The sequence below is a fragment of the Pistacia vera genome, unplaced genomic scaffold (assembly GCF_008641045.1).
Source record: "Pistacia vera cultivar Batoury unplaced genomic scaffold, PisVer_v2 Contig164, whole genome shotgun sequence".
Lineage (NCBI taxonomy): Eukaryota > Viridiplantae > Streptophyta > Magnoliopsida > Sapindales > Anacardiaceae > Pistacia > Pistacia vera.
The window spans coordinates 28,271-43,349 of NW_022195726.1; the positions used below are offsets into that span (position 1 = coordinate 28,271).

The 15,079-nt window shown below is 33.5% G+C and overlaps 1 protein-coding gene and 1 long non-coding RNA gene across 3 annotated transcripts; one reads left to right on the top strand and one right to left on the bottom strand.

The window, feature by feature from the left end:
* The first annotated feature begins 5,782 nt into the window (after positions 1 to 5,782).
* Positions 5,783 to 8,231, top strand: LOC116125422 (aquaporin NIP6-1-like). The gene is made up of 5 exons (XM_031411156.1): positions 5,783 to 6,025; positions 6,138 to 6,362; positions 6,456 to 6,656; positions 7,203 to 7,264; positions 7,833 to 8,231. The coding sequence occupies exons 1-5, from the start codon at positions 5,783 to 5,785 to the stop codon at positions 8,032 to 8,034; spliced, it is 933 nt and encodes a 310-aa protein (XP_031267016.1). The 3' UTR covers positions 8,035 to 8,231.
* On the bottom strand, positions 7,440 to 10,009 carry LOC116125424. Of its 2 annotated transcripts, none has more exons than XR_004127336.1 (3): positions 9,993 to 10,009; positions 9,018 to 9,208; positions 7,440 to 7,974 (listed from the first exon to the last, which is right to left on the bottom strand). It is a non-coding gene; the product is annotated as an uncharacterized LOC116125424 (long non-coding RNA). The 2 variants fall into 2 exon arrangements; XR_004127337.1 differs by lacking the exon at positions 7,440 to 7,974 and adding an exon at positions 7,992 to 8,127.
* Positions 10,010 to 15,079: the final 5,070 nt, after the last annotated feature.

Genomic DNA, 15,079 nt, shown 5'->3' on the forward strand with positions numbered 1-15,079 from the left:
CACTTGCTATAGAGAGTTAAGAGAGGAACCTCTTAAGGGACCAGTGGGGTCTGGTGACCCCGCTATAAAAAAAGTTGATTAATTTTACTTGGTTTTTTGTTTTGATCAGACTATACTTGTGTTAACGTTTTTAGATTTGATTCCATTCACTTAGTCTTCTTAGAATTATATTAAATTACTTGTCCCTCCTAACATTAATTCCTGAGTCGGCTTATAGTTTCAAAGTCAACTGATCTTCAGTTAGGAGAAGAAACTAAACCAAAAGAATCTGACGTACCATGAACATTTCACAGCAGAAGAAGTAATGTAGATGAGGTTGAGGGAGAAAAGCTAATTAGAATCATCCACAGTGCTCTTCAGCCAGCTATTGGTGCCCCCATTACACATAAATGGCTTTAAACTTTAAGCATGAAGCGTGATGAAGTTGACCAATCCACACACAGACACACACTTAGTGAAAGACAACATGATGAACAATGAGACTTTAGGGTTTCAGTTACCCCACTACTTTTTTAGAAGTCTTCGATCGGATCTTAAACTTTTGTTTCTTGTTTCTATCTCCATACGTTATGGATACTCATACAGATCATTTTACTCTTTCTTCAAGTCACTTCATTCCAACGTAGCTCCTTGTCTCCATCATGCAGAACTCTTAAATTTCTTAATAACTTACATAAATAAAATAAAGATTTATAACTGTTGATGTATAGCGTAGAGTAGTACTCGCAAAAGAGATACTTTTTTGTGATAGAATCGATTAATTTTCATTAGAGGAATTACGACACTATTTGACATAGAGGAAAACATCGTGTAGAGGTGACCATCACATTGGGTTACAATGTAAAGAATAGCGTTGCCAGTCCATCGCAAACGCAAACCAGCGTCAGGGTAAGAATGATTCATATACTTCTAGCACTGAAAACTTTATTCTGTATAATATAATAAATGAACACAATTAAAAGCAATTCACTGTATAATCGAGCATAGGGATGTCGTGCTGCCATTATCGAATTGATGCAGCAATTTTTTTTTCCAAAACAAAAAAGAAATTGTTGATGCTTGATTTTGACATCAACGGCAAAATGTTAAACTTCTTAGAAATTCACGTGAATAATTCATGAGAAGTGGTTATGAGCTAAGATAATATGGTTGTAGAAACATAAATAATAGATTGACAAGAGAGATTTTTATAGTGGTTCGAATGTTTAAAGTGAATCATACATCTACTATGATTTTATATTCTCTGATATTTTTTTGATATTGCTTGTAACGTGTATAAAAATGAAGAAATACTTTGTTTAAAGAGAAAAAATAATAAAGCTCAAATGTTGTCTAGCTCTCATATGCCTAGTTAGTCCATATTTTCACGAAGAGAGATGTCTATTATACTTTAAGGTCAATATATAAATGTTTTTGCAAAGTTATCTTGATACATGAAAATCACTCCTTAATCCTTTATTATAAATGGGATAGGATTGATATAAAATATTTTTTAAGGCGGTTTGAGTTTTTGACAGCTAATATCACTTTATCTTTAATTAAGTGCTCGTTGAACTCGATTGATGGTGGCTGACACTAATGTGTATTTTTAGCATAACAAAAATAATCCTAACCAGACAAGTAAAAAGAGAGTCAAAGAGAGAGAGAGAGAGAGAGAAAAGCCATACTTTCTTCGCAACTAGAAAGGAGAATTTGTACGCTGCTTATATTTTCCCTTAATTAACACTCTTTTAGGTTTGTTCTTTATCAGAAATAGTTAAATTGATGGTTCTTGTATCTTGATTGATGTTCCATTATCAAAAAATGTAGTTATTCATCACTCATTGTTCTCTCTGTTATTTTATCAACCATAAAAAATTGAATAAATTTAGATAATTAAAGCATCAATCCCATCTGTTATACATGCATAGTTAATGATTATGCATGCGTTATTTTTGAATTATACTTTGCGCGTTACATAATGAGGAAAAGAAACTTATTACAAGTGATTTTTACAACATAAAAGCGTTTTCACATGTTAATTTTTTTTTTTTTTTTTTTTTTTTTTTTTTTATGACAGAGATGTTCGAGTTAGCTGCGGGATCTCACTAATTCACTGAGACTTGAAATTATCAACTAGGTAAAAGCTCTGGTAACTACCCTATTTAACAACCGAAGAGACATCGAATTCAAGACCTCTTAAAAGTTATTGTAAACAAAATATATATATTTTAGATATTTTATAGGAACTATTTTAACAGGAAAACACTACCTTAACATTAGATTATGCAAAATTGTTAGTTATAAAATCCTTAATTTAGATGTGATTATATATATAACAATTTGTTACACTAATGACTAATTATGCCGACAAAGCACCCCAAACATTTTTTCTTATATAATTAGTTAATTACGGGGACAGATAATAGAGCTCACGTTACAATCACAAAAAAGCATTATCTCATAATGGATGCATTTTTCAAACAGTTTTCTTTCTTTTGCGGACGTCAGTATTTCAAAAATGGGACCAAAAACTATAAAACTATATTAAAGGAATAAAAATAAAAAAGAGACAGCGAGATTAACTCTATAGTAAAATGTTGTTATATTTCAATGCAGAACTCTTGAAATTTTTAACAAACGGACAAAAAGTAAACGTCTATTCGCTCGCTTGATTGTAAGCTTTATGAAGTAAGCGTTTAGTTCGCATATTAAAATTTCCAGGACGTCTGCATTAGAGAATTCTCTAAATATATATTAAGGTTTGTAAAGTGAGTGACTAAACGTTTAATTTTGATCTGCACGTTCAAAATTTCAAGATATCCATATAGAAAAGACTAATATATAAATTCAAGAAACATATGCGAAACAGATTTCTTAATTCCAAAACCAGACTTAACATTTTTGTCCTCTTTTATTTACTGCGGAGAAATGGAAAACATACTTACTTTACCAAAGGCTACCATGGAATAACCACAAATGATTATTGTGTTTTTCAATAAAAGTAACATATAAAAAGAAAAAAAAAATACTTTTATAATTCTAATTTGTTTCCAAATTGGTTGGGTTCACCATTTCATGAAACCATTGCTTTTGAAGGGTCTCGAATCTTCAGAGAAAACTATACCATATTTATTAATTTGATAAATTAATCAATCAACTACCATGTGAACACTAAACAAAAATTAGTGGGTGATTTTGTTAATAAAAGTGCATATTAATTGGTCATTATCAAAGATTCTCGGATCCACATCTTGATTCTTCTTTTCTTTTTATGAATAATTTTTTAACGTGATATTATGAAACCATTCTATCATAATCATACATGTATTAATTAAGGATAACAAGGGGCCAAATTAAATGATTAAGCTTAGCCACTTTAAATTACAGTCGCACATTAATAAAAAAGAATATATAAAGAAAGAAAAAGGGGAAAAAAATAGAGGAGGGAATTGATCTGATAATCTCCACCTACCAAATGGAATAAAATGTTTTGAACTTTTAAGGATACGTAAAATACAAAAAATAGATGCAAAAATTAATTGACTATGATAAAAAGAAGTTCTTGAATTAATTAATAATCAAATATATAACTAAGCACTTTTGAAAAGCCACTTTCTTTATTCAATTCTTTAGTGTGAAGAAACCTACTGTAACATCTACATTAGCTGTGGTGGAAATTAATACTAGTTAAGCCTTTTGGGTCAAAGATTTCTTTGCTGAATTATATGAAATATATTTGTATCACCTAATTACCATTATTAATTACTCCATTATGGATATTTGCCTTCCTTAAAGCAGTCAATTTAAAAATCTACGTATATTATGCACTATTTAATTAGTGTTGTGTGGTAAATACATCATGCATGAATTCAAGTCATATGTCCCAAGGATGCACTGTCACCAGGTTACATGTCGCTTCATTAAACGACTATTTCACTTATAAGTTTATCAAATGTTACTTCATTGGTAAGCATCAATTTGTGTCAGACCATGTGTCACCTCATGAAAGGGTTATTTTATGTGCAAGACCACCTTAGGCGATGTGTCATCTTTATAAGGGTTATTTCATCAATAAGTCCACGAGACAACAATATATAAAGGGGTTTCTCACCCTAGTAAAAGGATCTTTTATAAACACTATTTTCTAGCTAAAAAAACCGCCTCATCTTCTCTTTGAATTGAAGTCGCTTGAACTTGCAAAATATATAAAAAATAAAATAATAGTGGACGTAAGATATACACTTTGCATCCGAACCATTTTAAAAATTCTTTGTTCTTTGTATTTATTCCTCATTTTAATATTAGTCAAACACTAGAATACCGGTTTATTAAAACCCCTTGCATAGATTTTCTCACAAGATTTACATACTTTTCGTTAGTGCAAAAAATTGCATCACCAATTATATTAATGTTGCACAGTATTAATCATTTGCTAATTGTACATGTGTAAACATTTTATTAGTATGCATTCCATTTAAAACATTTCTATGAAAAAACATTTTTAAAATGTATCCAACAACGATACACAGAAAGAGATGTATACATGGATTCATATTCAGAGATACAGCAAATTAAATTAAGTAGAAGCAATCACTTTACCAGCCAATGTAAATTCTGGGTAAGAGCGGATAATAAAAAGGTAAGCAAAGCTGCTGCTAAAACCTTATCAAATGTGAAATAATAAACGTTTCTGATGTTTGCACTTCCAAGGAAATTCTCCATTTACATAATTAAAGGACCTTCTTTCTTGCTCACAGTCACTTATCCGCACACATTTTTAGGCCTGCTAGTTAACATTTAATAGAATGTTATATCCAGTGTCAAATTCATCATCTATAATGAATAAAAAATTTACCCAATTCCAAGATTTTTTTTGTAAAAATATATTATAGGGAGATGGGCGTCATCCCAATTGGATATTTACTAATAAAAGGATCTTGTAATAAACAACATGTTTATTTTTTCAATCCCCCATTTCTAGTTTTTTATCAGTAATAAACTGAGAATCTTGATCCAGATACCAAATACTACATACTATATATATTTCTTATACATTTTGTTGTTCAAGAAATTAATTAAGAAATTGCATAATTGCACCTCTCTCTCTCTCTCTCTCTCTCTCTCTTTTGGTGATCAGAGGTGTTTGTGTTAGCTTGCACACACCTCAACAAATCTATTGGGATCCTGAAGTTAACGATTAGGTAAGTTTCTCAGTGATCACCCCTATTAAGACCTATGAGAACTCGAACTCAGAAGATCATAAAACCTATTTTTACTCTTTCACCTTCAAAGTCACCGAGTGGTGGTTACCTCTCTCTATCTCTCAAAAACATGCACAAAGTCTGACAGAGTGGACTTAATCTTCAGTCGATGATAATGGAGTGAAAGAAGGCAATAAAATGTGTGTATTAAAGAGAACTGAGATTTGAGAAAGACAAAGACAGATGGATGATGATGAATCATGTTTCATTTAACTAAAATGTTTCTTTAAATTTACAAGTTTCAAATAATACAAGTAGTACTCTCAAGTCTTCCTGCAATGTCCCACCCACACCCTCTACTTCTAAAGTAGCTACCTAAATCTTTTTCTCATCTCACAATTTCAACCACTTACTTCTTTTTCTTTTTCTCTTTCATCTCTTGGGATTCTCTCTAAGTCAACCTCTTTGCTTCTACTATAAATAGCAAACACAAATCTCACACTTCTCTTACGACATACAGACAAAGAGAGTACCAAACCAAACCCTTATCATAATTAAACTGCTCCTTCTCTCTCTATCTCTTTTAATTTGGTGCAACAATGGAGAATGAGGATGTTGCCTCAATTCCTTCAACACCAGCTACACCTGGCACTCCTGGTGCTCCACTCTTTGGTGGGTTCAAAGGAGAGAGAGGTGGCCTTGGAATTGGAAGGAAATCACTTCTTAGAAGTCCATGCAAGTGCTTTAGTGTTGAAGAATGGACCCTGGAAGAAGGGAGACTCCCTTCAGTCTCTTGCTCAATCTCATTACCTGCTCCCCTTCCTGTCTCTCTTGCAAGAAAGGTATAATATAAAGCATCGAATTGAGTCTTAAATGAAACAGATATATCGAGAATTTTATCTCATTATTATGATATCAGTCTTTTAGCTCAACATTTTGGTGTATTAATTTCAGGTAGGAGCAGAATTCATAGGCACATTTATACTCATGTTTGCTGGGACTGCCACAGCCATTGTGAACCAAAAAACACAAGGGGTGGAAACCCTACTCGGCTGCGCCGGCTCCACCGGTCTCGCCGTCATGGTCATCATATTATCCATCGGCCACATTTCCGGAGCCCATCTCAACCCCGGTGTCACCGTGGCCTTCGCTGCCTTAAAACACTTCCCATGGAAAAACGTAAGCACATATATAAATTATATTACTTCAGGTTTCATATATAAAAATGTCCGAAGACCTAAATTAGTTTTAATTCGTTGTCAATGATTGCAGGTACCGGTGTATATCGGAGCACAAGTAGCGGCATCAGTATGTGCATCATTTGCACTGAAAGGGATATTTCATCCCTTCATGGGAGGGGGAGTGACAGTGCCTGCAGAAGGATTTGCTTACGGGAAAGCTTTTGCTTTGGAGTTTATTATCAGCTTCAATCTCATGTTTGTCGTCACCGCTGTGGCCACCGACACTCGAGCTGTAAGTGCATGCATGTCTTTCAATTTATTAATATTCTAACCCTCTTCTTTCTTTCATTCTTTCTTTAATGGCTTTCAAAATCACTTCCCAATCTAGACAATCCTTCCCTGGATAATGCAAGAGACACGAGTCTCTCTCTATATACATAATTTTTTATATGCAAAACTTAAGAGACAAGATCCAAGAAAAGAAAATTGGCATCCCTGCAAGTTTCCGTTTCCAATGATATTAATAATATGTGGTACATATTTAATTGATCCCAGTGACATTAATTTATCTGAGATGCAACTTGTCAACATCCCCCTAGAACCAAATTTTTTACTGAATTTTGCCTCACCAAACTTTCAAAACTACCTTTTTTACTCTCTCAATAGCCCTCTGACCCTCAAATTAATTGAAATTGTTTGACCCTCAAGTTTTTATGACTGGGTTTAGCTAGTAAAATCTCTTATAATTTAGTTGTTAATTAGATGAGAAAATGAAATTAAGAATAATGCGAACAGAATCTTCTAATGTGAAGATGTCTCTGAAACTGTGAGAATGCAGGTTGGGGAGCTGGCAGGAATCGCTGTGGGAGCTACTGTGACTGTTAACATACTCATAGCCGGGTATGTCAAATTCACACTTCATTTTAAGAGACTTTTGTTATTGAGAATTTTACTACTTCTATCAAAACCTTTTCAAACAATGAAAAACGTTTTTCTTGATTATAAAATTGTTTTTAAATAAACTATTAAGCGAGTGTTTTCTGTGGAAAGTCATTTAAGTACTTTTTTACGTCAAAAAGGCTTCTGACACCGCCATTGACTAAAAGACTTCTTTCGGGACCATTATTTAGATCCAATGAATGAAAATGGTGAAAATTAATGCAATAGTTTATCCAAACTCACGCGGCAAACATACTGTAACTGATGGGGATGTTTGATCCTTACAAAAGCTAGAACAGACAACAAAGTTTGACAAAATAATAGGCAAAAATCATCTGAGAATATAAAAGCACACTTCCAATGCAAAAGGACCAAGATATGGGATATATGTTAGAGATGAATTGACAATCCTTCAATAAATCATCTGATTTCTGTATACATCAAAATTCAATTATTCAACAAGTCGAGTGAAAATTATTACTATGATCTTAAGATCTTTTGAAAACTCTTTTCTTCTGTTACGTCGCAGACCTTCGACTGGCGGTTCAATGAATCCGGTAAGAACACTGGGTCCAGCCATTGCGGCAAACAATTACAAGGCCATATGGGTCTACTTAATAGCTCCCATCCTTGGAGCGCTGTGTGGTGCAGGAAGCTATTCTGCAGTGAAACTGCCAGAGAAAGACGATGAAACTCATGAAAGGCCTACAACAACGAGCTTCAGAAGGTGACCAAAGAAGAGCATCCCAAGTCGTACAAAAATAATCAAAGAACTCAGTCTGAACAAATTGCAAATGATCAAGTAGTTGACAATATGGAGACAGCTGCTCAGTGATTCCGGTGGTACATAGAAAAAGAGGGAAAAAAACAAAAAAAAAAAAAAAAAAAAAGAATAAGTTTGAAGCCTGTATCAATCATATGTATTATAGACAAGTTAGACTTTAAGAATGGGTTGTGTATTGAGTTTCTGTTTATAAAGTATATATTTGATTTTGATGACAAGCTATGGTTGTCAAAAAAAGAAAAGTAGGGATTTTTAGCCTCTGTTGTTTAGTTTCCTCATTTTTGCTTCTCATGTTGGTTATATGTATAAAGGATTGAGATGTAATATCCCATTTCATATTTCCTACCCAACTCCTATAAATCTTGATCTCATATTGACAAGTAATATAATCTAAAGATTATTTATAGCAAAAAATGCCTCTCGAATCTGGACTACATTGACCATCTTTAACTGCTTTGGCCCTACAGATTTTTTCTGTTCAAATTATCACAACACATACTTACATGTCATACCCATAATAACATAGGATTTCATCTTCCGGAATTCCAAGTCATCAAAGATGCAAATCATCATTAATGCAACATAGCCTCTTTGGCAACAAGCTGATGCATAAACACAATTATTAACAGCACACAAGAATTAAAATAAAAAATCAAAGAAATAAACATCAATTCATTCTATATGAAATCATGATACTTAAAAACTACGTCAAAGAAGGAAGCATCTTCGTAACTTTAAGTACTAAGATCAATTAGAAAATATCATCTCATGTATAATAAGAAATCCAATTTATAGTGAACCAAAATTTTATGGAAGAAATGTATAATGAAGTCCAGATGAAGTGCCATCAACAGCTTTTAACCAATCAGTATAAACAACAAAAATAAAAAAATAAAACCAGATTATGGAATTGAGATATTAAAGGACTACCTGAAATGGATACTTCAATTAGGTTTTTATCATCTGTAATAACAATAAGCTTTTTTGTTCTTTCTTTCCTCTCCTGCTTCTCTCAATGTTCTCTTCTCTTCTCTGCCTTAGTATCCCATACCCATTACCTCTTCCTCCAGACTCATTAAATTTGTGCCATTATTGAGTGGTTTGCTTCTAGTTTTTCCTTCCTGCATTTATATACCTCTCATCCATGAATGGTTTTCCGATTAATTTTGTAGATAAACAAAAGCAAAATGCTGGGCAATAAACAATTAATTTATCGAGGGAGATTGCTATACATATCTAGTGAAACTTTATTAGAATTACTACTAACTAATATGTTGCTAGCAAGGTCAGCGCCTGCCTGCATTAGTTGCATATATAGCTCGTCTCATCTAACACACAAATAGCTAGGACTAATGTGACAGAGTGAACAAATCTTATCTCATACTTTAGTGAAGGCAATGAGTACGGCAGAACTGAGGGGTAAGACAGATTATGAATCATGTACAAGTAATTAAAAAGTCTCTTTAATTTACAAGTTTCAAGTACAAGTCTATAGCTATCTTAATCTTCCCATCTCATAGTTTCAATCACCAATTTCTCTATCTTTTTTCTCATGGATTCTCCAAGTCGATTTCTTTTCTGGTACTATAAATATAAAGACAAAATCTCATTACCCTCCTACCATAGAGACAATGAGAGTGTCAAAACTCATCAATTATCCTCACACTTTACATTTTCTTTTATTTCACTGTTTTGGAGTAACAACAGAGAACGAGGATGTTCCATCGTTATCCAAATACCTAACCAATGACTTAAACAAATAATCAGGATTTTAATCAATAATCTCAGTCAACAGATATACAACATGCACAGATGATATGTAAATTTCTATGTAAAGCAAAATTCAGTGATTCAACAAATAGAGGAAAAGTCAAGTATAGCTGAAGGTTAAATGATCCTAAATACCTCTTTTCTTGTGGTACGCATAGCCAGGGACAGGTGGTCATTGAAACCGGAAATAACACTGGGCCCACCCATTGCTCCAAACAATCACAAGGCCACGCAGGTCTACAAAATTGCCCACATTCCTGGAGTTATGTGTGGCACAGGAAACTATTTTGCCATCAAACTGACGGAGAAAGACGATGAAACTCATTAAAAGCCTTTAACTGAGAGCTTCAGAGGGTGACAATTAACATCGTTAAGTGCTGCATAAATAATCCAGAACTCAGTCAGAACAAAATGCAAATGGTTGAATAGCTGACAAGATGAAGAGAACTGCTCAATGATTCCTGTGGTACATAGACACAGTAGTCAACCAAAAAAGAAACATTTAAGAATAAATTGACGCTGTGTATCAAATACATATGATAGTCAAGCTAGAGATTTGAAGACTAAGTTATGAGGATTACGTTTGTGTTATAAGTAAGTAATGGAGGTTGGATGACGAGTTAGGTTGTCTTCAACAAAAAAAAAAAAAAAAAATCAGAGCATTGTTCTTTGATTTTTTTTTTTTTTTTTTTTTTTTTTTTTTTTTTGGTTTTGCTTCTCTTGTTGATTAGGTGCGTAGAGAAGCAAGATCTATTCTCCTATTTCATATTCCCACCACACTAACAAATTTTATCTCAGATTCGGAAACAGAAAAGAGACAAAAAGATAACAGGACGAAATAAATTCTAAAGTAAGCAAGGGGAGAAGATTCTGAGATGAAGCCTCCTCTTCCAGAACATGAAACAAGATATGCATCAATCTTGATAGTGTATGTTCAGTTGCCCAAAATTTCACAATAAATTTACGAATCGATAAAGTACAGCTTTGAATATAGGAAAGCTCTCACACAAATAGTAAGCATGACTGCAGCTATATGATTGCATTTTGGACAAGCAATTGAGTAACAAATCTAAGCCATTCATGCTTCAGAGCAGGTTTGACCCTTAAGATCAACAATAAGGTTTAAATATACTGAGAACTACTAACATAAATAAGAACAACATCAACAGGTTATGTAAGGCTGATAGATGTCTTCAGTATTTCTTAGAAGCATGCATTTTGTTACTTCGACAACATTTTCATATATGTAAGACAGTTTTAGGAATACTGGAAAAGTCTAATCATTATATATCATTCATATTCTTGTATCTTTTCATATAATACAACTAAAATAAATACCTCTAGCCCTTTTCATCCTTGTGCCTTAATTCAAAAATACACCTTTTAGCCAAACTCAGAACTAGCCTTGAGTCACCTAACAATACAATGGAGTTCATGTAACATACCGTACGATAACTTGGAATTACACACAAAGAACTAAAGACTTTTACTAACAATAATGCAAATTAAAATGAAAAACAATGTAATAATAGGTACAAAAATGATGATATAAAGCCAATTATTTTAAAAGATGAAAAAAAAAAAAAATAGGGCAAAATACTGACCTAAACTAAGCTCTGTATCTTCTTCAACTAAATGGATTTTTTCTTTGTTTCTCTGAGTTCCGATTATGGCTAAAATACAAAATTTCCACATTTTATCATCGACCAAACAAAGCAAAAAGTGACCCCTCTCATCAATTTGGTGGAAAAAAGTTACTCTAACTCATTCCATTCAACTCTTAATCCCAACAAAAATTGAGGATTCTAAAACTAGCAGCTTTTCTCATTTTCTACTGTTTTCCCTCAGTTTTCACCAACAAAACAGACCTTTTCGTCCCTCATCGCAAACCAATCCGACCCCTCAAGGAAAAATAGAAAAAAGTACGACCCCACGAAACTTTCAAGCCAAAACACCACTCAAACAGGCAAAACCCTTCGGGTCTGACTCTTTTCAAAACCGGGTCGACCCGAAAACTTCTCAGTAAGGAAAGAGCGAACGAGGCGATCAAGACGCGATAACATCGGCGACAGCATCCTTGAACGAAGCGCCCGCTGAGGGAAGAGGCCGAGGTGGTCAGCAGCCTCCTTAGCGGACCGGCCAAAAGGGCAGAAGGATCCGACCCGGATTGAATGGGTCCGGAGGAATGAGTAACGGGTACAGGATGCTAAGGCAGAGAAAATAAGGGTGAGAGAGGCAGAAGAGGAAGTGGTAGAGCTTGTCTGGAGCTAGCCATGGACTTGGTCTGCGTTCCACTGTCCATGGCGGCAATTAAGAGAAAAGAGTTTTGTTTGGAGTCAAATGAGAGTTTATATAGTAATAGGACCTGAATTAACTCACTTTTTTACAAGCAATTATTGAGCCAAAATCTTTAGAACCCCTATAGTTTTAACTCGCTATTCTAACCCTACTTCTTGTTTAGTTATTGTTTTACATCATTTTGGCATTGGCACTATACAAATATGTATAGTTGCTTCGCACTGTCTAAAGAGAAAATGACCGTTGGATTTATCATGCGACCAATTTTTAATATGAAGAAAATACTAAACTACCGCCACACGGGTAACGGTTTAGGCATGTTCTCCTGGCTTCAATAGAGATGCCAACGGGGCGGGCAAGGTCGGAATTCCCATTCCCATCCTTAGAGGTGGAAAGCAGCCCGCCCAGCCGACCGCAGCGGGTTGCGCAAAGTGGAGGGTCGGTCCTGACCCACCCGCCGACATTGGCAGGACGGGTTAGGCCCGCTAATGTTGGGGAATTGGCTGGCCCAACCCGGACCGCCAACCCTAACCGCCCGGGTTAGGCGCGGGTTGGGCGGGTTAACCCTCATTTTGATTTTTTTTTTTTTTATTTTGTTTAAGTTTAATATTTAATTAACTTTTCAAATGATAATTAACAATTTATAAATGAATAAATGTAATTGTTTTTATTAAGTGTAACTCTTCTTTCAAATATCAATAATTAATTAAATTAAATTTTTTTTGTTAACATTCCAAATATTAATTCAATTTTAATACATTAAAATTGTAAATAAGAAAAATTAAATTTATTCATTTAAAAAATAAAGAGTGCAATAATTGACAATTAATTTACAACTTACAATTTACAAAACAACTAATTTTGGGGTTCACTAAAACCTCCCTCACCATATATCTATATTACAAAATTGAAATGATTCTATTAAAGTATCGTCGACAACCTTGTATTGACCTTGATGGCGCGACCGTTCCCAATCTCGAAGACATGTGAGGACTTCAATCATTTTGGTAAAAGTTTAGTCCTCCTTTCATTTAAAATTCTTCCACTTGCACTAAATGTTTGTTCGAATGAGACGGTTGAGACAGGAACAATGAAAACATCCAAGGCAAATCTTGAAATATCGGAAAAATACATTTTCGGCTCTCCAATAGTCTAAGAGATCAATGTTGGCTCTCTGTTGTGGATCTACTGGTAACATTTCAGGGTTGCCAAATATTGTTGAAGCTCATTACTCTACGACTATGTGGAAGATAATACATTAGTTGTTGTGTTGGTGGAGCTTGAAGAGGAGGTTGTGCTTCGGATTTGGGTCCTCTTTGGCCTATTCAATGCACCCCAAGAGTAGAAATTCATTTGTTTCTTCTGATGCAGCTTCCCTAGTTGTTTCGCCTCTTTGCAGGTTCCATACCTGTTTTCATATTGGAAATATATTTCGAAAAGTCTATTTTTTACCTCTCCTATTTGATTGGCATATACTTCGGTTTGTAATTTTCACATAATTGTCAAAACCATTTTAAACCTGCTAATTTAATCTATAATCAAATATAGCACCTAAACAAATAAAGAAAGGAATGGGTTCCCAATATTTTAAAAAAAAAAAATTCCATTGCCTTTATTAGTGCATTTAAAATTTCATTGTCTTTGTTTTTTATAAATAACTCGGAAATTTTTATAATTGTATGTATTACCAATGGACTAGTAGGATAATACACACCAGAAAGTTGCAAAGTGGATTGGTAAAAAATTTTAAGAAAAGAAAAAATACTTTAGCTATTTGCCAATTATTTCTACCAATAATGAGGACCTCTATTTTTGGTACAAAATAACTAATTATATTAGCATAAGGTAAACATGAATCAAGCACTAAATAAGTACTATTCCATCTAACAGGCATGCTAATGCAAAAGTTCTAGGAGACATATTTGTTTTATATAAGCGTCTTGAAATTCAGCATTCTTTATTACTACTAGTAATCCAAGCTAAACAATCTCTATTCTATAATATATTTTTAATTGTTTTAATACCACTTTTCACAATTAAATAATAACATGGCATGCACAACGTTGGTGAAAAAACTTCAAATTGTTATATAAGGATAATTACTTTGAAAATAATCTATAGCTTTACTATTAGAACTTGCATTATCTAAAGTTAAATTTATCACTTTACTAACAATATCATAACTTTCTAAAACTTCAACAATTTATATAAATTTGTTCACCACTATGATCAACATCCATTAATCTAAATCATAATAAAGATTTATTTAATTTACATTCATTATCAAAATAATGACTAGTCACACAAATATAATCTGTTTAGCTCTACCACTCCAAATATCTGCAGTTAGAGCCACACTAACATGACAAGTATGTATTTTATTTTTTAATTCTAATTTCATTTTTCTAAACAATTTTATTAAATCATTTCTAGTTGCAGTTTTAGAATAACTTTTAAATCCTGAAAAAAAATGAATTTTGAACAAATCTTTCAAAATATTTATCTTCAGCCATATTAATAGGTTGATCAGTTGCAGCAATATATAAAGCTAACTGTTCTCTATATACATCAGAATTATAACGCCAAGTAGTACCCATATTAGTTATTTCAGTTTGATTGCTTCCTCTATTTCCATATTGATTAATATGTTTATTAGTATGTCTTTTTAAAGTACTAGTACCATTACCTGAATTAACTTTATAAATATTTTCACAGTATTTGTATCTCGCTTTCTTGACTTGAATGCCATTTTCTGTCTCGTAAAACTTGTCGAAATGCGCCCAAACGTCTGATGTGTGTCTGTCTTCAGTTTCGACGGCAATTGATGATCCCGCCTCAGCTTGAGATGAAGTTGGACAAGCACGATGATTACGAGGACGACTTCTAGAACCACCGAGAGCTGTTGGAATCGGGAGCATATTTTG